At 38.2% G+C, this 27486-nt stretch overlaps 1 protein-coding gene across 9 annotated transcripts in view; it reads left to right on the plus strand.

Moving 5' to 3' along the window:
- LOC5569251 (disintegrin and metalloproteinase domain-containing protein 12) overlaps positions 1-27486 on the plus strand; it is a 1070169-nt gene that overhangs the window by 860701 nt on the left and 181982 nt on the right. For all 9 annotated transcript variants that reach the window (XM_021845745.1, XM_021845753.1, XM_021845751.1 and 6 more), the window contains exon 8: positions 23624-23923. In XM_021845745.1, the coding sequence (XP_021701437.1) occupies positions 23624-23923 (300 nt within the window). The remainder of the gene's footprint in view (positions 1-23623; positions 23924-27486) is intronic.

Here is a 27486-nt window from a genome sequence, read left to right on the forward strand (position 1 = left end):
CGTAATTTTCAGATATCTCTTAAAATACTTAACCGATTTGTATGATTTTTCAGAGTAGCTCTTTATCACCTAGCTTTGTGTAGCCCACATATTATTATTTTTTTATTTTCAATAAATTGACGTAAAACAAAGTGGCCACCAAATACTTTTTATGTGGAGAATGTTGGTCCCACAAGCAACATCGGAATTTCTTCAAAACCAGATCACCAATGACAGATATAGACATAGATTATTGAATTAGAAGAGTTTTTTGAGAACTTGTGAGAAACAAAAAAGTTATCAAGGTTTGAATATTTTTATTGCGATAAAAAATTAAGCTGCCGGTAGAGGGGCTAACCTACAGATCCTTGTCGAGCTATTGCGAGTTTCTCAAAATGGTCCTCCATCCGGCTACCGTGCGCTCCAATGTTCTCAATATCGACGCATTCCATTCGCATCAGCTTCCTGGGGATATTGGTTTTGCTAGTTCGTACCTGTTTCCCGTGAGCTCTCCGGATCAATTCCCACTTTTTTTCAATTACTTCTACAAGTATTCCATAGGAGCTCTACCAAGAAAATCTTCAAAAGTTTATGCGATTTTTTTTTTTAATCCAGGAAATCCGACAAAACTTTTTCCACAAGATTCTATATTGGTTTTTGCAGTTTTTCTTTCTGGAGAACTATGAGCAACTCTTAACTCAAACTTAACTTAAGCAACAGTTAACTCATTAAATACCTCCAGATATTGCTCTAGACATTTTCCTAACATTTCATACAAATATCACTCCTGTAACATCTTTGAACACCCTTTCACCCCTTCCAGCGTTAGGAAATTTGTGAATAGGCCCCCTTATCTTAGCAATTTATCCAGAAACTAAGATTTTTACAGTACTGCAGAAGTTTTTTTTAGAGATCTTTGCAAGAGTTCACCAGGAATATCTACAGAAGTTTTATCAGATATTACTAAAGCATTTTCTAAACCTATGGTTGTTTTAAAGAATTCCCTGGAAAATCTCTGTAATTTTTTTTTCTAATCGCTTCCTTTGCAAATTGGTCAAATTATTTTTGAACGACTTACTGAAAGGATGTAAGAGGGTATCTTTGGAGTAATTCCTGAAAAATATTAATTCTTTTACAATAATTTTGTAGGGAATACGAAGCGTTTATTGGGTGTATATCTTAAGAAATTACTGTTTGAATTTTTAAAAATTACTTTATTAGAAATCTTAGGCGGCGTTCTAGCGAAATCATCCGACGCAATTTCAACAAAATTCATTGCGTATTTAATAAAAACAATTTTTTTGTTTAAGATATGTTAGAGCAAAGGTAGACTTGTTATAAGCTGAACCGGAGCACCTGCCAAGGCTTTGCGAAGCACCAAGTGCTCCAGCTGGAAACCGCTGCTCTATAAACAAGGAAGTCAGAGAAATTTACATTATGGAAAAATTTCGAACAAATTGATGAAAAAGGCCCTCTGTTATTCCAGTCAATACGCTTCACAAATTTCTCACATGAAATTGTGGTGGATCATTTGAGAGAACCTTTGTGATTCCTTCAATAGATCCTTGATGGGTAGCTGTAAAGATCCCAAGTAACATTGGTTGCCGAATACTGAATGCAGTTTGGCATTTCAGCCTATTCCACCTGAATAAACTTCCATGCGCGTACCAATGTTGCCTGGGTCTTCTTTAAACCGATTTCTTATAAAGTTTCCTTGTAGATTTTGCCAAGATCCCAGAGAAGAATGAGACAATACATGTGGTCAGTAAAAATTACATAATCACATGTTGTTCGCTCACAGCTTCAGTAAATTCAAAAAGAGATGTTTTCATGCCACCATTTATTTTTTTTCCTAAACGTTCATCCTTGTCTTCGACGCATCGTATCCATGCACAACAATTCGCTCCCGAATCCCACTTCATTCTAAAACAGTGTAACATAAAGAATATGTTTAAGTTCCACAGTTTTGTGTTGAAGTTACAGGCTTTTGTATTGCGATCTCTTTCTCTCGCCCATAGTTTATTCACTCATTCTGGTAGAGCAAGATTTTGCACATGGAAGTATAAGATCTTGGTGTACTAGAACATAAAAAATAGTAAAAAAAACTATGAGTGAAAACAGGATTGGAAAAATGAGTGTTTAACTTTGACACTAAGTATTTAAGGTGAAACATCTCGAAATGCAAAGATGGCCGGCACAATGGCCGACTTCTAAACCTACTCACGTTTTCAAAGGCACAAAACTGGAGGAATAGTTGGCAAATGTTCCTGATCTTCTTATTTTAAGCTTTCTGCTAGTGCACAAAGCCAAAATAAAAAGTGCACTGTTGTGGGATGCTTTCTTCGAGAGATTTGTGCCTTTGAAGTTTTAGTGCAATCTTAGGAGTTGATTCCAAACTGTTTCACCTTGAAGCAAAATGTATACGTGTCAACAATGTTGAGAAGCTTGGTTTTGTTTGATTTGGGATGTAGTTTATGGTGCAGGAAGATAACTAAACTTGATGTACAGAACTTTGCGAAAAAACACTATTCTTCTAAGTAGGTAGGATCCAAGATGAACTAGACCAGAGTCTATAACCAGAGAGTTGGACGAAGATACTTCTTTGAATGATTGTTATTCTTCGTTTTTGGAAATAGCCCCTATCTGTTTTGCTGGTCTGCTCGATAGGTAGACGGTTTGAAAGTTAAATAGGTAGATTAGGTTTCACAGTAATAGTAGAAGAAGAAACATAGACAAATAAAAAAGAGAAAAATGATAAGAAGATGTAGACAGAATATGCAGACAATGCAATAGATCTCCAAAATAATTTCAATAGGTTCTCCTATGGATAAAAGCATAGAACTATTGCTTTATGCTGCTTTTTTTGTTGAGATGTTTCAGCCACTGTGCCCATTAGATTGAACTTTGTGGCTTTGTGCATTACTGTTAATCAACTTTCTCCAAACAATCTTTAAGTCATTACCAGAAGTACTTTTTGATGACGATTTAATGGAAATTTGCAGAAAGTGAAATAAGCCAACCAAGCAAAAGACGTAAGCTTTTATACTCCATACTTTTCTTACAGGGCAATAAAATTCACTCATGTTAGGACTGAAAACCTGTTTTTAAAAAATGATACCTCAAAGTTTAAACATTGAAGGAGCCTGATCCTATTCTTGGCACTTTTGATTTTCTTCGGCCGTAGTTTTTTTGAAGCTACTGAGCTCATATTTTGCCAGAATATGCATCGCATAGAAGTGTTTTTTATTGCAAAATATCGGACGGTTCAGCCGAGAAAAAATCCCCATGCCAAAGAGAATCATGGAAGTGTCAAAGTAGCTCTGTATCCTAACCATTAAAAATTGACACATTCCAAGTGAAGCATTTCCCATTCAAAATTGAGTGTCTGAAATATGAAACTAAAAACATGGGTTTTAGTATTCTAAAGTTTATTCAGTCTTTGATTCTGTATGTATGAATACTTCAATATTGTTATTCCGATGGTTCCCCCAGTCCATTTACTGCAAAACTTATCTGCAGTCCACGCCGAAGCTCCTTGCCAGCATCGTTAAATGGATTCCTATCCATGTTGCACCACTATTTTCCCATTCAATTTCCATTAACTCGCCAAACAGTGTGGCTTTATGCTCCAAGAAAAAATAAACGTTTACTTCTGGTCGATTCCCATTTCTCGTGCTTTCTTACTACGCCTTCTTGCCAGTCACCGCTTCACCGTGTCCGGTTCGATTCGGTTCGGTTCGAAAGTGAATGAATAATTCATACATTTCGTTTATATGCACTTAAATTTTAATATTTAACATTTTTCGCTCTTCTCGCCGTGGAGATCCAATCCACTCAGCCGTCGAACTTCCTCCCCTTGGAGCGCTTCTACGCAGATCATGGTCACCACACCGCCGCGCCGTTTTGGTGCACGTAGATATTCTAAAATTGAAAACCAAATCCTTTGCCTTCGAACGGAACGACCGACGACGTGAAGCGCATTTCGCTACTAGTTGGGAGTGCAGTTTTGCCATTTGCATATTCTGGATGAAATCACGAGAAAGTAAAAAAAACATTCCCTGGTAGATATGGCCACGGTGCTCCCCAGACCGTTTTGTTATCAGAATATCAGAATAGCGGTATTTCGACTTTTTTATGGAGAAGTAGAAGCAAGTCGTTTTAGCTGCCGCAATACAGTCCACAGCATTCCTCAAATTAATAATTTTTGACCAGAAAACTTTTCAATTTTCTATTGCCACAATAAATGCTGCATATACTAAGGTTGGATTGATATTTTTTTTTTTTTTGAATTTGTGTACTTGTACTATAAATAGATAAATTAGCCATAAAAACGATAAACCTATATGTTTTTTTTTTCTTGATAACAAACGGCCTGGACAGCACCGTGTACGGCAACTATCATCATGATTTGGAAAGTTAACCGGGATAAATTGGAACCGGGGAGCAAGGATTCCGACCTGCAATAACTGGTTGAGGGTGAGATGCTTTCGGGGTGGGCGATGGCAATGACAACGATGATGATTATGATGGCGAGTCTTGGTTTAATTTTTTCCGCTTCGAGGAAGATGAGATCGCTGTTGGTTTTTGCTCCCTGCTCACCGGATACTTGGCCCAACTTTAGGATGGTGTGACCAGGTGAAAGCCAGGCAAGTGGCGCAGCCTTTATTACAAATTTGCTTCGTTTTTCTCCAAACTATTGAAAATGAACTTTTTGCCTTGGTCATGGGGAACGTTAATTTTCTTGTAACTGGATTTTTTTCGATTTTCAGGTTCATTCGCTTCGGAGTGGAACAAAATAGCTCATAACTATGAGTTGAAGTGCTTCATTTTTATGTTATTTTTGGAGCATACTTGCTATTAAACAAAGAATTTACAAATTGGTTTTGAATCCGCGTTAAATATTACCATTCAATACCGTTCGATTCATTGCAGAAGAAAAGTATCATTCGATCCGAAAGCACGATAACGCTGATGAGTTTTATTTCCCACAAACTTTGTCTGGCCATCGAACACGTAAATCAAGTTAAGTCCAGTTAGCACCATGAAAAGAATTAAACCAAATGTAATTAAACATCGAACACAAGCACAGCCAAGAAAAACTGAAAATCATTACTTCATTTCATCGAACGACAGACAGTTTTTTATACTCGGTTCTCAAAGGAGCACTGATGAGACTGCTCTCTTCTTGTGTCGAAGAAAGTGTTATTAAACGCACAATTAATGTTCAGCGTTGATAACGAACTTCTATGTTACATTTTATTACCTACCGAAAAGATGACAGTTTGAAATCATTAAATGTAATATTTTTCGTTCCAAAAGCCCATAAAAATATGAAACCAGATATTTGTTTGTATACAATTTCACTGAATTTTCCATACATTGTAATCAAATTTATTGTAATAAAACTTATTGGAATATATGACGCTTTTAGGAACCATGAAGAGAGACATATATTTGTAACATTTTCGTTCGAATACTAGTAGGTAGAGTACTCCTTTGGCTCGTTATGACCATTTTCCCCCAACTAACAATGCCAAAGAAAAGCCATCAATACTTCGCCTCTTCCACTCTTTTTCTCTCCTCTTTCTTGTATGGCTTGTACTGACCGGTGGAAACCATACTAAATTAAATTTAAATTCAATTTACATTCAACTCGATGATATGAAGAGAGCTTAATCAATTCATGTTACCCAACTGATGTCATTTTCTGCTTTTCGATGGTTCTTTGGGAACGGTTCGAATGGTTTTTGGTGAATGTTCGGTTCTGCGAATGTCGGGATCATTTTAAACGTACACAATACATTCCTGAAAGCTAATTAATCCGTACATCTATGTGAAATTCATTACTTTAAATCATATTTTTGTTAAAATCTTTTCACTAAGAATACTCGGTGATGATTGAACACTAAGATAATGTTATTCTTTCAGTCTCAGCAAGTTAAAGTTATCCGATTTTGTTAAGATTGAAGATGATTCGAAGGCACTCCTGAAATTTTTAAGAGTACACATCTTAAAACCCAACAACCGATCAAGCTTAAAGTTTGATCAACTAGTTACTGGCCGAAGATAACCAATCAATCAAGCTTTAATCATGATTGTCTGTTTAGTTCTCTAAAATTGCTATTTTACGAGCGGTTTTAATTTATCTACACCTAGATATAGTTGATACTGTTTTTTTCACGTAAATATACTCCGTAAGTCCTACACGTTCAAGAATAAATCTTTGCTAACAAAAAGACATTCTAAATATCCTACTGCCAAGGTTGTTTTAGTCTAAAAATCTACAGTAGTCATAAAACGTTTATAGTAGACCCGAGTACACACATGTAATAATTAGGCATCTAAACTGATATATAGCTAGAATTAGTCATATAATAGTTATTTATAACAATCAATATACCACACAGTGAACCTTCTATATATTTTCTACTGCACAAACTTGTGTCAAAATATTAACCCATTTGTAGTGTAACAGTAAAATTGATTGTCTTAAATGAACGTTTGCCCCCCTGGGCAAGAGTTATAAACCAGTATGGGGCAATAGTTCGCTGCCTAAAAAACAAAATATCGATACTTTTATGACAGACATTATTTATACCAGCGACCAATCAGTAACTTATGTTTGCAGAAAAAGACGCACTAAATTTTCATCGATCAATTGTTCAAAATAATATACTGAAAATTAGAAGTTTTTCGCAAAACTAAGAAAAACGTGAAATTCAAATCACTTTTTTCGCACGAGCAGGTGAATTTTGCTAAATTTAAAGATAATATGTGGAATTAAGGAAATTTACTTTTATTTACACGAAATAATATAACGATTCCCAATTGGAGTCAAATGGGGCAAAAGTTCGACCTTAGTGGAATAACACAAAAAAAACAATAACAGTTGAAAAAAGTAGAAACCAAATAAAAAAGCTTGTCCCAAATGATTTATCCATCTTTAGTTATAACAGTTTTTCATTGTCTGTTTCGAGCTGTTGCCCCACCGATGAGCAAGAGTTCGGTTCTAGTCCTAGGGACAAAAGTTCGTTGGCCGAAACATAAAATATCGATACTCTTATGATAGGCATACTTTATACCAGCCAAAAACATATGTTTGCAGACACACTAAACATTAAAAAAAAATCCCAAAAAAAGCTTGTTTTTAATTATGAATTGTGGTTTACGGCTAACCAGCCGAGTTGAAGTTTAACAACTACCGAAAAGCTTAACATTACATATACTATGCAATTGGATTAAATGGACAAATTGATGTGAAGTTTTGCGAAAAAGTTGCACGTCTTCTCAGTGAGAATCGAACTCACGGCTCCCTGATCTCTAGTTAGGGCGCATTACCCCTACGCCATGAGAGGACTCAAGGACGCAGAAGTTAACCTGAATTCGATTTTCGCTCAATAATCACGTGGCAAAGTGCACCTCTTTCGGAAGAATTAGATGCCCATCCAAACACAACGCTTTCTATTTATATCCAATGCCTAGCCCGAAGGCGTAATATTTTTTAGGCATTGAAATAGCACACCACACTAGCCAGCAACTCGGCTGTGGGATTCCAAATGAGAACGTCGCGACCCATCCGAATCCCACACAATTCTCACTGACAAGACATGTAACTTTTTCACAAAACTTCAAATCAATTTGTCCATTTAATCCAATTTCAAAGTATATGTAATGTTTAGCTTTTCGGTAGTTCCCAAAAAGGGTTAATTGTAATATACCGAAAACGATTCTACCCCATTACCCCCAATGCCATTGACCCGAACGCCATTACCCCGAATTCCAAAACCCCGAACGACCCATATTCCCGAATGACATTACCCCGAATTCCAATATCATGGGGAAATGTCATCAATATCATCATGTCAAGATAATTTTTTATTAGGGGAAACAGCATTCGGGGTGATGGAATTTGGGGTAATGGTAAATTCGGGGTGATGGCATTCGGGGAAATGCCATTCGGGGTAATGGGGTACAATCATGAGACAAAAAAAGTTGATATGGGGCAAAAAATATTCATCGTGGGAGAAAAAAGTTATATGTACCGGAACGATGTAGAGAGGGGCATGTTTTGGAAAGATTTCTAATAAATCATATTTTCTTGCGCACATATTTCCGAATCATGCGTAAGGGTATTTATGCATGTTTATTTTACTTATGTGAACATTTAAAAAACACAGTATGTGACACAGTTTTCTAGACGATTTGCGTTTCTGCAATGTGAACACTTACAACATGTTGATAAGGACTGTTCATTTTATAAAGTGGACACCTTGTGCATGCTGTACCTTTCTTATTAATCAATGAAATTTCAATCGGTTTTTTGCACATCGTTCGACTAATATTGTACAATGTTGTGATAATAAAAATTCTCCAAAATAATTAAATTTCACACGAATATGGAACAACGATTAGATCGGTTGATTTTTTGAGATTATCAAAATCAATGATTGTAAGAAATTGGCTGGAAAATTCGATAATTTATATTTTCTATTTTCAAAAAAGGCTTGTTCTTCGAAAGCATCATCAATCAGAAGCCTGATGGAAAAAATCAAGTTATTTTTGGAGCAACAATTTTACAGATATAATAAAATCAATTTTCCCGTATATTTTTTAAGAAATTTTTTTTAGATTTGATGGGAATTGATATGAGTAGAATTTTTTGTGTAAAAGTACGTCCTGACGGAAGTCCCAATATAGTATTAATATGAAAAATAACTTACGCCTTCATAGAGTTACTTAGTAAGTCCCCACGTCACATTCAAAGCACAACAGAAACACAATTGTTTTATTCTTAGAAGACCTATCAAAGTACATTGACAATCATCAAAATTGGCAACACTGCTGTAATAAAATCGATTTTATTTTCCACATATTATTTTCATAATATGTTATTCTGAGATTACCAATTGAAAAATTCGAAGAAAACTGTTTACAATTTGCTGTAGATCGATAAATATGCGTACATGATCTTAAAAGTATAAGACTTTTTAGTAAAACTACCATAAACAGTAAAATTTATACTTAAGACTGTAGTTTAATCTCACGATTTAGCTTTCGTTTATACTAATATAGTTTCTTTAGTAATCCAAACTAGTTTTGAACACGCTTTTTACTTTTCTCTTTTGCTGGGAGTGAAAGGATGGTGTATCAGCAAATTTGGCCATAAATGGGTAAATCACTAAAGTTACCTAATGTCATAGAATGGTGGAATATAATTGATATTTTTAAAGCTTTACTTTTAGTAGAATAGTAAAGGATACAAACATACAATTTGTTCATAAAAATAAGGATTTTTGTTTTGCGAAAAATAATGTTAAACTTTGACGGACAGCTTTTATTAAGAGTTTTTGGAAAAACTATTTAGCTCTTCAACCAAAAGCATTTTCAAAGATTTTATATTTTCATAGCATTTTAGAATAATAGGTCAACGATACACAGAAAACCGATTACGATTTTATCAATAAATAAAAAAGATATAGCATAAACAAAGTGTCCACTTTATAAAATGAACAATCCTTATAAAAAATAATGTTATGAGATCTATTTGGCGACTAAACATCATAGAAAACATAGATTAGTTGATTGTTAAATAAATTCATTCTAAGTTTGTTTCTTGTCAAGATCCGAAGTTTTATTTCATCCAAGAGTAGAATACCCGGTCATTTTCCATCCAAGAGGTTTTAAGCCCTGCAAAAGTACAAGATGGAAAGATCTGGAATCGAGAAACTGCCGAACGAAAACTACGAAACCTGGAAGCTGGAAGTTGAGTTTTTGCTGGTGAGAGAAAGCCTTAGGAAGTACCTCGTTCCCGGAAGGAAGCCGGAAGAGGCTGAAAACGGAGCAAACGTGGCGGAACTGGCTGCCTGGGATGAAGGTGACCAAAAAGCACGTGCGACCATCGGGCTGCTGCTCACCAGATCTCAACACGGCCATATTCGGTCAACGCGGACCGCCAAGGATGTGTGGGAAAACTTTCGGAAGCAACACGAGAATAAGTCGTTGACGTCGAAAGTACAACTCCTGAAGCGGTTTTGCGATCTCAAGTTCCAGGAAGGTGACGATATCGAGGAGTACCTGGCCGAATTCGAAACTCTGTTCGAGAAGTTGGCCAACGCTGGTACAAAGCTCGATGACGACCTACAAGTAATCTTAGTTTTCCGCAGTTTACCTAATACGTTCGATGCGCTGACCACCACTCTCGAGAACCGGTTGGATGACGAGCTTACGCTGGCGCTCGTAAAGGATGAAATCATCAACGAGTTCCAAAAGCGAGGAGAAGATGTTCGGCGGTACTGAAAGTAGACGGAAAAGGCTAATCGATCGTGCACCACCACTGTCCGAGGTTGTCCACAAGAAGCGAGATTGTGTTTTGTGGCTGAAACAGAATCAAGGTGAAAATTCTCGTAGTCAACAAGCGGTCGCCATCGACACCAAGAAGGTTGCTAGGCAACATGCAAAAGCAAGGAAGGCTGCGTCGAGTGAAGAAAAATTTCGTGTTCAACGCACGAGAAGGACCAGTGATGATTGTGGATAGTGGATTCCGATGCCAGCTTGCACATGAAGCGCCATCGTGAGTTTTTCGTTTCCGTTGAGAACCATCGTGAAGTTACACCGAGTTTGTTACACCTTGTAGCCGAGGGGAAGAAGGCAGCAGTGAAAGGTGGTGGCAACTCCCAAATTCAATATTATGGGCCAGCCGGTGAAAAGCAAAAAGAAAAGCAGATTGTGCTGACCGGAGTGCTGTACGTCCCGGACCTGGACATGAACCTTGTTTCGGTTGGAAAGCTTGTCCAGAAAGGTGCTGACGTGAAGTTCAACGAAAGTGGATGGACCATTGCCAGTGTTGATTGAATCGCTGCTGTGGCAAGGCGAAACAACGGTCTCTACCATCTGCAAAGCGCGTGGGTGCTATGAACGAGCGTTGTGAATCAAGAAGCTGTTTGCATGATTGGCATCGTGAACTCGGTCATCGGAACGTGAAGGCCATCCAGGAGCTGGAGAACCGACTCGGCCACCGGTATAATCATCAAGAAATGCGGATTGGTTTTGCAATGTGAGACGTGTATACAAGGTAAGATGGCATGGCTACCATTCCCGAAGAAGGCAGAAAAAGAAAATCAGCACTGCAGTGCTGTGATGGATCTGGTTCACAGTGATCTGTACCTGTTGAAGAGTAAATCCAAATCATTGAAGCAATCCAGGACTGCGTTCATTCATTTATTTATATAGTTAACATCTGAACAGATAACACTGAATCAACACGCCACAGTACTCGGTTCGTGGCCGCATCTCTCCATCCTCGGTTCTGCCCCACGCTCGCCAAATCGATACGCACTTGATCTGCCCACCCTAGCTCGCTGCGCTGCACGCCTTCTTGTACAACCAGATCCGAAGCAAACACCACCTTGCAGGGTTGATGTCCGGCATTCTTGCAACATGCCCTGCCCATCGTATCTTTCAAGCTTTGGCCACCTTTATGGATACTGGGTTCGCCGTAGAGTTGGGCGAGCTCGTGGTTCATCCTTCGCCGCCACACACCGTTTTCCTGCACACTGCCAAAGATCGTCCTAAGCACCCGACGTTCGAAGACTCCAAGTGCTTGCAGGTCCTCCTCGAGCATCGTCCACGTTTCATGCCCATAGAGGACTACCGACCTTATGAGCGTTTTGTACATGGCACATTTGGTGCGGGCGTGAATCTTTTTTGACCGCAGCTTCTTCTAGAGGCCATAGTAGGCCCGACTTCCACTGATGATGCGCCTCCGTATCTCACGGCTAACGTTATTGTCAGCCGTCAGCAAGGATCCAAGGTAGACGAACTCGTCGATCACCTAGAACTTTTCCCGTCTATGGTAACACTGCTACCTAGGCGAGTCCTGTCACGCTCGGCTCCACCAGCTAGCTGCCTCGCGTTTCAGGCGGGGGTACAGGTCTGCCATCTTTTCAAATGTTCGGCCGACAATGTCCATATCATCCGCGAGCAAACTAATTGACTGGATCTCGTAAAAATCGTACCCCGGCTGTTGAGCCCGGCTCTCCGCATAACACCTTCTAGTGCAATATTAAACAACAGGCACGAAAGTCCATCACCTTGACGTAGTTTTCCTCGATCATCGCTCTTATCAGTCTCGTAAGCTTCCCGGGAAAGCTGTTCTCGTCCATGATTTTCGATAGCTTTACGCGGTCGATACTATCGTATGCCGCCTTGAAATCGATGAAAAGGTGATGCGTTGGGACCTGGTATTCACGACAATTTTTGGAGGATTTGCCGTACAGTAAAGATCTGGTCCGTTGTCGATCGGCCGTCAACGAAGCCGGCTTGATAACTTCCAACGAACTCGTTTACCACAGGTGGCAGACGACGGAAGATGATCTGGGATAATACTTTGTAGGCCGCATTTAGAATGGTGATCGCTCGAAAGGTCTCACAATCTAACTTGTCACCTTTCTTGTAGATGGGGCATATTACCCCATCCTTCCCCTCCTCCGGTAGCTGTTCTGTTTCCTAGATTGTGCCTATCAGCCGGTGCAGACAAATGGCCAGCCTCTCCGGGCCCATCTTTATGAGTTCAGCTCCGATACCAATCTTACCAGCAGCTTTGTTGTTCTTGAGCTGGCGAATGGCATCCTTAACCTCCCTCAAAGTGGGGGCTGGTTGGTTTCCATCCTCCGTAGTACTGACGAAGGCATTTTCTGCGTTGTCTCGACCTTCATTGCCTGTGCTTTCAGCGCCATTCAGGTGCTCGTCGAAGTGCTGCTTCCACCTTTCGATCACCTCACGCTCGTCCGTCAGAATGCTCCCATCCTTATCCCTGCACATCTCGGCTCGCGGCACGAAGCCGTTGCGGGATGCGTTGAGCTTCTGATAGAACTTGCGTGTTTCTTGAGACCGGCACAGCTGTTCCATCTCCTCGCACTCCGTCTCCTCCAGGCGGCGTTTTTTTCTCCCGAAAGAGGCGGGTCTGCTGTTGCCATTTCTGTCTATAAAGCCACGTTCTGCCGGGTCCCTTGCTGCAGCATGACCGCCCGCGCTGCGTTCTTCTTCTCCAGAATCTGCCTACACAGAAAAAAATATTTAATTTTCAGTGTGATGTAAACTGAAGTCTACTGTAAAAATAAATAGAATTTCGTGTGTTATTACAGCATCATGTAAACTTAAATCAATATACATTCAATTTTCATCTAAAAATGGTTGAATATTACATGATCGTGTAAATTTAAAGTGAATTCGATTGAAAAAATAATGGATTGGTCGTTGAAATTTAGGTTTATTTTGATGCTCCAAACATGTGCATGAAAATAAACTTAAATTTACAACATTTTTTTAGCTGTGTAACATTCCTCGTCGAACCAATCGTTTCGTCGACTCCGTCCCACGTACCCGATGTTGCTGTCAGCTGCATTGTTGATGGCTGCCTTCACTGTTCTCCAGCATTCATCCAGGACTACGTGCAGAAGATGAATACACAGTTTGGCAAACCGCTGAAAATGCTGAGGTTCGATCTAGGTGGGGGATACCGTGGCTCTACTTGATTGCTTTCCAACAATTCACAGCAGCATACTCGTCGCAACAAACCGGGGTCGCCGAGAGAAAGAACCGTTCGCTGGTGGAGATGGCTAGGTGCGAGTTACTGGAGGCGAAAATGTCCAACCGCTACTGGGGTGAAGCAATGTTGCCAACGCGATGAATTATCTCCAAAATATGCTGCCAACGAAAGCGATTGAGTATCATTGAGGTATATTTGCGGCTACCTCCCGGATGTGCAGCCATCTGTAGAAAGGATTGTAGGGGCTAAAGCTGGCCGCTCGTATTTGGAACCACAAATTGGAATAATATATTGGATTATACAGAAGTTCATGCGACACTAACTAAACACGTATGCAGTATAGAGGGGGACATGGCCCCAACATTTTAGGGGTCTCCACAAATCACGAGTAAAAATATTTAAATCAAACTTTAACGATCGACTAGAAACCATCAAATATCTTTTTTAACCATATCAAAAATAATTGAAATAGTTGAGGTGATCCAAAAAATTTCAAAAAATTGAACCTGATTAGATAAAAGGTAAAATTAAACAAAATCTCAAAGCAAAAACTGAAAAAAAATATTAAAATTTTCATGGTCCTAAAAACATTATAATTTTATAAAAAGCAGGCATTGAGAAAATGTCGCTCGAAGTTTAAAGATTCTCTCTTTGAAGACTCTATTCCCTAGCTTAAATCTAATTATTTTTTAGTGCACTTCTGTATGTCATATTCATTCAGCATCACCACACAGACTACTTATTCTGGTCCGATTGATCAGGAAAAAAATGTACTTGAACATTAGTCGTGTTTTGTATTGAATATTGGAGCTGATATGCCTTTACTAACAATATGTTTCCCAAACTTTTTCTGCAATATTTTCAAACAAAATGTGAATGTTTTGAATGCTAATTAAATAAATATATAAGATAAGATAAGCACAGGAATTTACTTGGTTCAAAAATTCATATGGCACGGTTATTCTTTCCTGGATTTAGAAAGGCCTAAATATGGCTTGGATCAGGTAATTTGGAGTGCACAAATTTGTATTTTGATAGTGATTTACCCAACCTTCAGCGAATCACAGTGAATTCTTCAGTTTTAAACTACAGATTAAGTACATTAATACATTAATATGAAAACGTCAATAAAAAAATGCCGGAACTTAGCCCCTCTACTATCAGCAAAATTCTCACAACAATACATTATTTGAAACACGATATAGTTCATGTTTTGGGTATATGTATTAGCACCATTTTTCACAAGTTCCTAAAAACTCTTTAACAGTCAATATCTGAAGTTACAGATTTTTTCTCATCTCTCGAAAAATATAATTTTGTAATTTTGCGATTTCTTGGGAGAAAACTCCGATTTGTATGATTATTTCAGAGGAGCTCTATGTTAGCTTTCATAACATAGCCCTTATTTGATTTTTTCGTTAAATTGATTAAACAAACCTCAAAATCAAGTGCTAATAGTCATGATCGAAACTGATTCCAAAAATGAAAGATTTTTTTGAGAACTTGTGGAATCAGCTGAAAAAACAGTCAATCAATCAATGTTGTTGGTGATAGTATTACGCATTTTTTTACCACTGGACTACCGCAGAAGTTTTAACAAGTGCGGAAACGCTAAGAAAAGTGCGCGATTTCATCAAATCGAGTCGGTGTCTTCAGCGGGGTTATGCATCACAGTCTAAAGAATAAGTGTTCTGAAGATACTAACATGATTCGATGCAATCCCGCACTTTTATTCGCATTTTCACACTTATGAAGCCGCACTTCGCAGTCCAGTAGTGAAAGAAATATCGGTGGTTGGTCGACTGTAGTTTATTGTTGATGATGGATTGGCTATTCAGTCTTGACAAAATTTAAAACTGTTGTTTTATTTTGTCCAATGCCAAATAATGAACTAGTACATTGGTCCATAGGTCCATTATATGACGTTTTACAACAGCGATTTACAATCAAAGTTTGCAGAGGCCTGAAACGAGACTTGCGAAAAGGAAAAAAAAATCAACGTCATATGCAGCCAATATCCTGCTGTCACGAAACGCCGTCGTTTTTATGGATGAAAAAGTGGAAAGTATCGTATTCGAAATGAGTTATAACAAAAAAGAAAATAACAGAGTAGTTTTTCCAAATTGCTGAAAAATCTAAACACAAGACTAATGAATTCTAATTACTACTACGTTTTCTGATATGAATTTTTACCCAAAAGGCTATTTATGCTTCGGCGTGATGAAAACACAATATTTTTTTCTGAAACGTTTATGTGAGGGTTTGAACAGCTTGCTAATTTATTGCTGTAAATGACTCGTTCTCCGCTGCTGCTGTTCGAACTCTCCTGGTTGACCAGTTGGATGCTGAGGTCGGTCCAGCGATTCCGGTTGGAGAATGGCTTCCGCTTCACTGGCGCTCCGATGAATCAAGCATGTGATACGCTACGTACTACTCAGAGTAGTCCCCGGCGGTGGATCTATCCCACTCCGACGAAGATTTACCCTTGGCGGAAGATCTCCCGAACCTATGTTATCCGGTCCGATGCCGAGGTTAGTCCTACGATTCTGGTGGAGGGAAACTTCCGATTCACGGCCGCCCCGACGACCATTTGTCGGTGCTGTTCACAGGCGCGAATTACTCAGCTAGACCCCGGCGGTGGACTCAGCCTACTCCGACTCGACATTGGACGGCCAAGTGCCAGGCCTCCGACGACTTTTTACCGCTGTGGAAGTGCTCATTGAACACTAAGCAGAGAAGCAGACTCTGTTGCAGTGAGAACGTAATGCCAAGAAGAAAACATATAAATTACACAATAAAAAGATAAATATTTGCTGATCGCAGTAATAAGTTATTTGCGATATCCAGTGCGAAAATTTCTCTTCTACTTGACTTCCACATCACTCGTAAATCGATTCGTCAGAGATTTTCAACGGTTTTCTGGTAGAGACGGATAACCCTAACGATTATATGCTAGTTGGAGCGTTTTTTTTAAATGGCTCAACTATATTTATGACTATGTTTAAGACTATGACCACGATTGGGTTTGTTAGCTTATATATTATTATATGTATTGAGACAATACTATTACAAAACTATTATCCTCAATCTTAACAACATCATTGGGGCTACAAAGCTTGTCAATGTATCAATAATAAATAAATAAATAAATAAGTAATTAAACAATATCCACCATTTATGAGAGTTTGAGGTTTTCGCTGACCTTTGTTCTAGATCGAACCACTGTGCACAGTGACCTAATCCAGAGCACGGTGAACGGCGAGATATTATGCAAAACTGTATTCACATCTTCGTTTGAATGAGAAGAAATGGATCGGGCAATATGGTTCTCCCGTCCAAGCTCTCACTCTTCTGTGTCATCTTATGGCTGTTTATCTTACCGGCTCCGGCAAGAGGCATTCGCTGTCCGGCAATAAAAATAAATCTCGCAAAATTTTCAAATTTAATGCGATAATTTAACGCAAACAACGCCAGACCCCGAAAGAATCGCCGGAATATCTACGACTACCACCACCACTGACTACTACTGTGTACCCAGCCCAGCCCGAAATGGATGAATAGATATGCATCTTTTTCACGGCCCAGCTGAATGGACGGACCAAAACAGGCGCACAACATCATCATCAAACCGGTCGTCCTGCCAGCTGTGGGCCCAACTGACCGCACACACTTTTGGGAACTGGAAAGCTCCGGCGAATGCCTCGCCCGGAGGGGGGAAGCAATTTAAGTAACCATTTTCACATCCGAAAGCTGTAATTTATAGGGTAATAATAGGTCGGACCAGTGGCTTAACTTCCTTCCACCACCGGACCTGGAAGCTTCATATTATCACAGTTGGTGAAAGTGGACCCAAAAGCGCAGCTTTTAGAGGCCGATAGATTAAAACGATGTTATATTGCTTATGTTCATGTAAAATCACAAAGAATCTATTAATTATAGGCTCGTCTTGTGCACACCTTGAAAACTACCCGATTTTGCCCCATTTCGTTGTATTTTCATATATACTTAGATCAACGTTACGTTATTATTACGCAACTATTTTGAGTTGCATAATAAATCATTACATAACAATTTTCAGAAATTGCAACAACAAAAAAGGTGAATGCCGATATGATTTCTGATACCCTCAAGTGGGTTTCTAACAAATTTCAAAAAATATTGGAACTCGATTTTTACTGCACTCGTCGCAATTATCAAACTTGACAAGCCTACTATGTATTACCATGTTTTTTTATGCATTTTTTTGGACATTTTGGGGGTAAAATGGGGAATTATACACAGACAAAATGCAATCTTTAAAAGCTGTTCAGTATTAATTTAAAAAATATATATATTGACTTTGACTGGAGACAAGCGTAAATAGTCAAATAAGCTCTATTAAACTAACTGTGTTTGAAAAATTAGATTGAGCAATTCCCGATCACCGCTCAAGACCAGAGTTTCACCAATCGATTCCTTCGGCTTTTTAAACTTGGAAATAGCTGAAACTAACGGTGTCTTAAAGCTGCGGTTTTGGTCTATTTTGCCCACTGTGTCATTATTCGTGGTCCTCTCGGACGGTGATCTCGTGACGGGAAATGGGGTGGTTTCGTAAGAAAAGTGGAATCTCAGCTCCCAACACGCTTTGCGGTCCTCTGGATTGCTTGCTCCTGGGAGACGATTGCCCGAGGTGCCGCTAGTTGCCGCCTCGGAATCGACTCCGCTCCGGGGACGAGGTGCTACGATTTATGATGCTATTAATTTGTGGTTTTCAAGCGGGTTTTGTTTGAGTTTTGGTTCAATGGCTGCTGCTGGATAGGAAATCTTCTCAAGACGCAAAGCGGTTTGCCACTTGGTAACTGGAGTTGATGAAGCAGAAGATTACTATTTCCTTTCGTGATGTGATTTCTGTGTTTGCATTGTGGCATATCTGTGCGAATAATTTACACCAGGGAATGCGAAGTCATTATGGGGGTTGCTCTTGTTGTATAAATTGTTGTAACACAAAAAGTATTATAATTTCGAGGGTCAAATGACCGCTGCTTATCAGAGCGGTTATGGGTTAACAACTGGTGCTGAGGTTGAACCCATCCAGGACGGATGGATCATATTGACCCAACTTCTATATTTGTTAGAAGAAAATCAAGTACGAACCATTGGTGAACACTTTCTTCGGAAAAGTTGAGCTTTCAGTTATTGTCTGTGTTGCCAAAATTCTAATAAATAAGTTTTGCTATATCTTTAGGGGAACATGGTCCAATTCGGACCTTGTAACAGTTTTTTGGCCATATCTTTTCAGCACGATGGACGACATGAAATGTTTTATGTTGTCTTAAAAGCCTGATTTAGCGCGCGCACTTTTCTCTCAGAGAGTTTTGTGGTATCTCGTACTAGGACATGACTAGACATATTAGAACAAAATTCTCCAAAAGGTCCGGTTTGGACCAACCATGTTCCAATTCGGACCCCCGGACCGGATTTTATCGTTTTTTGCTATGGTAGTTATAAAATATAACTCCGATTTGTTTGGTATCAAAGCTCGCTGAACTTCTTCTGTAAGCGTAAGTATAAAAAAATTAACTCAATGCGTGAAAAATTCCAATTAAGTTCGAGTCAGAACTAGCTCAAGTAAATTGTGAATTTCATTAAAAAACATGGATGAAAGTTTATTTTAAACTGACCATCGTACATAGGAAGATACCGAGATAAGGAACACATTTTTTAAAAAATTTTGGAGCTTTTTGTTAATTTGACAAAAAAAAAAGGAAAACACCATTTTTGCTCAAAATACAGTAAAATTTAAACATATTGAATCAAGACATGAAAATATCGGGTTAAAAAGGTGAACTTGTTCGGTAAACTGAAAGAGATAGAATCGAGTCTCGGCACATCAAGTTGGAGAAGTATTGACATACGTTTCAGGGTCAAAGTACGCTATATTGAAGTGATTATAAAATGAAGCCAAACTTCAAACTTTCAAGTTCAAAGGGCATTATATCGGGTAAGGAAAAGTTGATTAAATTGTTCTCAGCACTCGTAAACGGTTTTATGTATCGTATTGTCGAAAAAATGGAATGCTGTATCCAAAATAGGCTGTGGTATTAATGGAGATGCTTTTTAAGTAGCTGATTTTTTGATACCTTTTTTTGGTAATCTACCGTATTCCTTAGATTTTTTCGAAGACTTGTTCTTGGCCGAAACATAAACAAAGGCTCCATCCATCAATATTACAACTTCTGTGATTTTCTAGCAAGCCGAGTAGACTTTCACGGTGTGGAGCTTATGAAATAGACTGACTGCTCGTTGAAAATCAAGAGGTCCGTATTGCACCATATCAAAAGGTCCGGATTGGACCAACACACATTTGTTCAAATTATTTTAGCACATACATTGTATAGACATATCGAAACCATATGGTCAGATGAAAGCTTAAGCTTGGGGGATTCGATTAAAAAATAACAAAGAAAAATTGGAGAATTATTGTCAAATACAGAAGCTTGGAAATAATGCTAACCCATAGCACATTAGAGCACTTCAAAACAACAAACTAATATAAAAATCAAACGAATTAACTGAAAGGCATCAAATGTATTGTGTTAGATACTGGCCAGAAGGTGGGTAGAAAAACGGTACACACGATCTTTACAGTAGCGCAAGTATTGAGAAATGCTTGATGGTCCGAATTAGAACAGGGTCCGAAATGGACCAGCTTCCCCTACTATAACAATATATTGATTTTTTTTATTTCCTGAGAAGTAGAGTTTTCAATCCCGGGAACATTTCCCGGGAAATGAGATTTCCCGGGATTCCCGTTTCCCGGGAAATTATTTCCTGTTTCCCGGGATTCCCCTATTTCCCGGGATTTCTGTGATTCCTGGGTATTTCTATTAAAAAAGGATTGACCATCCATTTTCAATCCAAAACTATCGTATAATTTACTTTTCATATCATTCTAACCAATGACCTTACTAGATCACTACCCGAGTAAAGCTTGAGATCATATTGAAAACTAATTTTGTTGTTGTGATGTCGCGAATTTTAATAACTCAGTTTGCTGTCATTTTGGTCGTTTTAACGGTTAAAATATCAAAACTGAGAGCAGAAAAATGTTCCCATGAAATCAAATAGAAAACTATTTTTGCTATCAGTTACAGCAAATTGAAAACTGTTTCTGCTATCATGGAGGGTAAATTGAAAACTCGTTGAGATGTACATATTTTCGATTGATATTGAAACGACAAAATAAATGCTTGATTATTATATTCTCACAGTATCTATACATGTAGCACGGATAAATTTATAATTAGATAAAATGAAAACATTACCAAAAATTTAAAATGAGAGCAGAACAAAAACAAAGTATGATATCGAATATTTCAGTGACAAATTGATATCAATTTATGATATCAACTTGATGCTGATAACAGAATATGTTTTCAACTTGCATTCTTTTTGATGTTGAACTTTGCTCGGGTAGTTATACTTCGATATTGATTTGTTGTTTTTTTTTTGTAATCAAATAGTTGTTGATGAAATGGATAGCTCTTTGACGATTTGTTTTTTTTTTTTCTAAAATAGATTATATGCTATACAATATACAGGATTTTTCGAGGGATCATCCATGAATTGAGTACGCTCATAAAGTTTTCATGGATTTAACCATCACATTTTCCATCGTTAGCCTCTAGTTGGTTTTTATTCTAGTGCTTGAAAGGTTTGATTTAATGTTGGTGCAGGTCGGACTCGATTATCCGTTGTATCGTTTTTTATCACTCCGGATAATGAAATCTTCCTAAAAAACGAATCACTGGAAGAAAATTAAAATCTGCATTAAAAGAACTTAAATATTATTCTTTTATCTTTGTTTTATTTATATAATGCAGTGGCGTAGCCAGAAATTATTTCTAGGAACATTAGGGGTCTTGGGAAGCAGTGTTATTAAACTCACACTCAAATCTCAATCAATACGCTCTCCCGTGAGAGCAAACTCATTAGAGATCTGCTTCGCAAATGTCACGCTTGAGATTTAGATGCAAAATCACTCAATCAACCCAAACCGTAAAAAAATGATTAAAACCCATCAAAAACTCGTGAAACTCGAATGTTGTTGTTTACGTTAGAAAGGATTGCTATAATTTTACCAGACTAACAAGAAATTATTGCCGTGTGTGAGTAAACTGTGGAAATACGAGATGGTGATTGACAACTCACGCATGAAAAATCTCAAGCGTGAGTTATGAGAAATTGAGTTTTTCACAACACTGTGGGAAGAAATTATTTTGACCGGCATACAAAAAACCTATTTTTCAAACCCCCTTTTTAACTTACACCCAAAGCTGCAAAACCATTCATATTGTATATCGCAATACCGTTGAGTCACCAGTCACCGTGCGGCCTCCATTCACCGTGCACATATACAAATTCCTACAGAATATTCATATAATTTTCTTAAATTATTCTTTTGTCAGCAAAATAAGATAAACTGATGAAATGAAGTAGTTATAGTCACAAAGCATTTTGAAAACCCTAGTTTATGTAGTCAAAATCATGTGAATTCTATTTGATAAATACACATTTTTCATTTTAACGATAGAGCATGGAATTTTTCAAAATTTCAACAAGTTTTCACTGTGGATACTTCTAGTTAGATGTATTTTATCGTATGAGCAATGAGATTTCATGCAAATTAGAATTTTTTATTGTGTTTCAGTCAAAACACAAATGCACGGTGAATGGTTCCTTTTCAATATATATATGGTTCCTATTACCGTGCATTACTGTAAAAGGCATGAAATTATTCGCTAATATTAGATTTATTGTTATGTCGTCATTAAACTACTTCATATTTAGTTTTTGAGTGAATGTGGAATGGTTTGGACAATACAGTCAAACCTTCTATAACGATTTTGATGAAAAAATATTTTTTAGCTATTTTTATACTTTTTATGGTTTTCATCGTAAATGAAGATTTAAATACTCTTAAAAATAAGTGCGGACTCTACTAGCAACATAGTTGCTCCATCCACAACGTTTCTTCACGATACAAAATTAAATCATGGCGAAAACTATACGCACGGTGAATGGTGCACTAGTGTGCACGGTAAATGGTGACATAGAACGGTACGAAGCGACCTTAACATGCCATTGTCAAACATAATTTTTGAGTATTTTTTTGTTATCTATCATTAGTTTTAGATTTTTCCCTGAACTATTATATAATTGCACGCTACGTAGTGGTATTCTAGTACGCTTAAAATTATTTGGAAAAGTTATGTAATTTTTTGAAGTTTATTTTTTTCTTAAATGCACGGTGAATGGTAGCTTGACGGTACCAAGTTATCTCAAATGTATGCATAAAATCTCAAAACCAAGAATATCAAAGAACAGACTCATGATAATCGAATCCCGGATAATCGAGTCCGTCCTGTACATATTAGTTGAACTTCATACGATTTGCCAAGAATAATCTTCACATGGACTCAATATCGTAATTTGTGTTGTTCTGAAGCCTAGCGTACACAACGAAATCAATGGATTTTTTGAGAAACATAAAAATATTACTTACAAAAAAGAGAATGTAGGTACCATACAAGTTTACTGGTATAAAATAAAATAATATAATAAAATAATATAATTAAAAAAAATCATCAAATTTGCTTCATTTTCACGTTTTTGCAAATTTCCCGGGATCCCGGGATTTCCCGGGAAATGGCAAATTTATTTCCCGTTTCCCGGGAAATCAAATCCCGGGAAATTTGAAAACTCTACTGAGAAGATAACTATTTACAACAATTTAGGGACTTGTGTTAAATTGTAGAATACCTTGGACATTAATGGGTTAACAAGTGTTTAGATCCTGACTATGTGAATACATTTCCGAATTGACCAATCATTTCATCCGAAGGCGTATCATCCATTAGATTGTAATGGTAATCACATTAAAAAAAATATATACAGAATTCTATTACCAAGTTCATTTCACTTACCCCGACCCGTGTTTGTTTCTTTCTCGTGTCTTTTTTCCTCCCTTAACCATTCAACCACTTCCTCTCCTAATCCTAATCCTAATCCCAACGCATCGCAAATCCCCACGCTCCCCTACCCGGCTCGTTCCAGCAGAAACATCCACATGTTATTTTCGAGGCACGTACAAAATCAAACAAGGGCTGTGCTAATTCCGGCAACATGGAGAACTGGGCGAGGCACCAGCGAAACCAGCGGCAGAACCACCATTCGGGTCTGGTGGCCGATCAGCAGGACGCGAACGGCGCCGGGCGCTACCGGAGGGACGTCAGCGAGACGACCAAGTACATCGAGACGGCGCTCGTCATCGACCGGTCGATGTTCCAGAAGCGCAACGGGAGCACCCGGGCCGAGGTAGTGCACGACGCCATCCAGGTGGCGAACATTGCCGATCTGGTAAGTGCAAAGCTATTACTTTACTTTAATGATTTTATGATAAGCAGATAATATTGAGTTCTCTAATTAACTATTCGGCTGTCGCGCGAATTTCTGTAATATGATCAAGATGAAATGCCTCGTGATCTAGATTGTGCATAGAAAAGCCATCTTCAACAGAGTTGTTCGGATACCAAGGGCTGACAGACGGTGCTCATTCAGATATGGAATCCCGCAACCAGACTGCGGTAGTGTGCATGAAACTTTCGTTTTGCAAATATCTCAGAAGCCTGACCATTTAGAAAGATGACATCTTCGGCAAAGTTGTTCAGTAGCTCTTGCACTATGATTATTCAAAGAAATTCGAGATTTTGCATTGAACTTTTGTTTAGCGGATGTTTCAAAAATAAGTAGTAACAAAATTCATTTTTTTAATAATTTCAGAGGTAACTAGAGAAAATGTTTACATAAAATCCTTCCATTAGAGAAGTACAAAAATAGTGCGTAAAAATTTCCGTGAAGAAACACTTTAATACAGACACAGCTAACATGATTTTCATTCATACATATTATGATTCCGTTCCCAAGGAGGAACAAATAACTCCCCAATAACTTATGCATACCATTTTTTGGTATCATACCAAAATTAGGTATTGTTCAGTTGTCAATACCTCAATTTGGTATTATAATGGTATTGAAAAAAATCTTTAAAACAATTAAAAATACTTCATTGAGGTATTAAAAAGCTATTGAGATCTGCTGGAGGTATTGAACTACAATTAAAAAAATTCATTTTCATACGAAAATCCATCAAGTATTATTGAGGTATTGCAATACCTGATCAAGTTATCAGTTTGGTGTTCGTAGAATATGCTTGAGGTATTATTTGAGGTATTTTACCTCTTATGCAGGGCTCATTCATACCTCATTCAGGTTGTAAGTATTGGAAATTATCTGGTATGGAATACCTCAATTTGGTATTCAGTAGTTATTTTCTTCTGCTCGGGTTACTACTCCAAGACGATCAAACTGTTGTTCTGTGATTAACATTATCTCTTTCTACCGTCAGTCAGTGCCTCCGGGCAAGACCCAAACTCGGTGATAAATAAAGTTTCGTAGCTGCCGTTGTTATCTGTTTCCCCCTGCAAAATCTCTTCGGGTGAAGGTACTCGCTTTGTGGAGAATAAATCATACGATTAATTATCCAGCCCCCGAGGCGACTCAAGCGGTTCTTAGTTTTATGTCAAATTAGAATGACAGTTTGGAAACTGTGTATTTTTCTGCGACAGAAACAATCCATTCAATCAACGGCGATAATATGGATGAAATTGGATCCGAAAGGAGCTTCGACGGATGCTGGCCAACTCATAAACAAAGACGAACCAATTAAGCTCATTAGTGCTCGTTGAACTAGCTGTCATAAATCTCCTTCCACTTACCTGTCTTCGAAAACGAAGATGCTTTTCGCAGTATACGATATTGAGAGAAATGCCCTATAGCTTGATTTCAAAGTATCAATGCACACTTGTTCCAAAGCCATACCTAGTCGTCCAAACCATCAATTTCAGATAATTATTTCAGTACAAAGCAGCACAACTGTGCTTGCTACAATTTCCTGAAACGGTCAGATTCATATTAACCTTCTTTTCGTCTTCAAATATCCAATTAATTACATTAACACCTCATGAAGACATGAAGACCGGAGATTTAGCAAGAGAAATTTGATCATAAAGGTGAATAAATATGCTGTTTTTTCATAAAGGTGATACTTATTGTATAAAAGATCAGATTATAAAATTTTTGCTTATGCATTTAAACCTGTGGAATATTATGTTCTTTTAGAATAATAAAATTAATGTATCTTTACCAAACAACCCCACAATTTCTACATCTTATGGTTCGTCAGCAAATGTTCCCAGTATGATTTTTTCAACATCTCTATCGGCCACTTCACGCAGAGAAGTGTATAGTGCCTATGATTGCTCTAACATTATCAATTGACAGAATAGCCTTTTTTTCAAGGAAGATTAAATCTCTTGAGAAAAAATAGAATTAATATTGTCAACTGTGATAATAAGTTTTACTCATACGAACAGCTGATATGATCAAAAGAATGAAAAATACATTATTGTGTATCAGCAAGAGCAATGGCAATAATTAAACTCCCTTACTTTTGATGGCGCTACATTCTTCAAGACATAACCTGCGGCACAATGTTACGCCAATTAACTCGGTCCATGGCAGCTAGCTTCCAGTTTCTCGATCGCCCAAACCACCTAGCTCGTCACGCTCCTCTTCGTCTTGTACCGGCAGGATTCGAGGCGAACACCATTTTTTCGGGATTGCTGTTCGGCATTCTCACAACGTACGCCGCCCATCGTACCCTTCCAGCTTTGGCGACTTTCGGGATACTCGATTCACCGTAGAGTTGCGCAAGCTCGCGGTTCATTCTTTTCTTCCGAACGTCGTTCTCACATACTCCGCCGAAGATCGTCCTAAGCACACGTCGCACAGTGGCGGGCCTTCAGACAAAGGTCGGACAAAACCTCAAATATGTCCCAAATCGCTTGATAATAGTAATCTATCAACTATCTTGGATACCTGATATCATCCAGTTAGAAATAACTGTTAAATTGAAAGTTCGATTTTCTTGTGAAATTTGTCCATGTTTTTTTTTTTCATCCAATCGAATAAAAAGGCTATTATTACAAAAAAAAAATGGTTGTAATGCAGAAATTTGTGTACAAACCTAAACGAGTGATACATATTTAAGTTCCTTGTAGAAATTTCAGTAACATATTATACAGATTTGACTGATGATTTGACGTCCATAATTTTCCATAGCTCCATAGATGGTATCATAGGTCGCTTTGATATCGATGAAAAGGTGGTGCGTAGAGACTTGACATTCGCGACACTTTTGGAGGATCCACCGCAACATAACATTCGGTCTGTTGTCGATCGCTCGTCCACAAAACCAGCTTGATAACTTCCCACAAATCTGCTTGCTAGCGGCGAGAGACAGCGAAAGATGATCTGGGAAACCACTTTACAGGCTGCGTTAAGAATGGTGATCGCTCGATAGTTCTCACATTCTAACTTGTCACCCTTTTTGTGTGTTGGGTATATTACTCCCTTCTTCCACTCCTCCAGTAGCTGTTCTGCATCTCGGATCCTGGCTATCAATCGGTGCAGACAAATAGCCAATCTATCCAGGCCCATTTTAATAAGTTTCGCTCCAATACCATACATTCCAGCTGCTTTGTTGTTCTTGAGCAGTTTGATAGCATCCTTAACTTCACCTATTGTGGGAGTTGGCAAGAGAGACATCCGCCGTTCTGATGAAGCCATTTGTCCTGCTGCCTTGGTATTCCTCCTCTGCGCCATTTAGGTGTTCATCGTAATGTTGCTTCCACTTTTCAATCACCTCACGTTCGTCCGTCAAGATACCTCCATCCTTAACCCGACACATTCCGGCTCGCAGCACATATCCTTTGCGGAATGCATTGAGTTTCTTGCAGATTTTACGCGTTTCTTGAGAACGATACAGCTGCTCCATTTCTTCGCACTCCAACCCTTCCAGG

Source organism: Aedes aegypti, chromosome 1, assembly GCF_002204515.2.
Source record: "Aedes aegypti strain LVP_AGWG chromosome 1, AaegL5.0 Primary Assembly, whole genome shotgun sequence".
In the NCBI taxonomy this organism is placed as follows: Eukaryota; Metazoa; Arthropoda; class Insecta; order Diptera; family Culicidae; genus Aedes; species Aedes aegypti.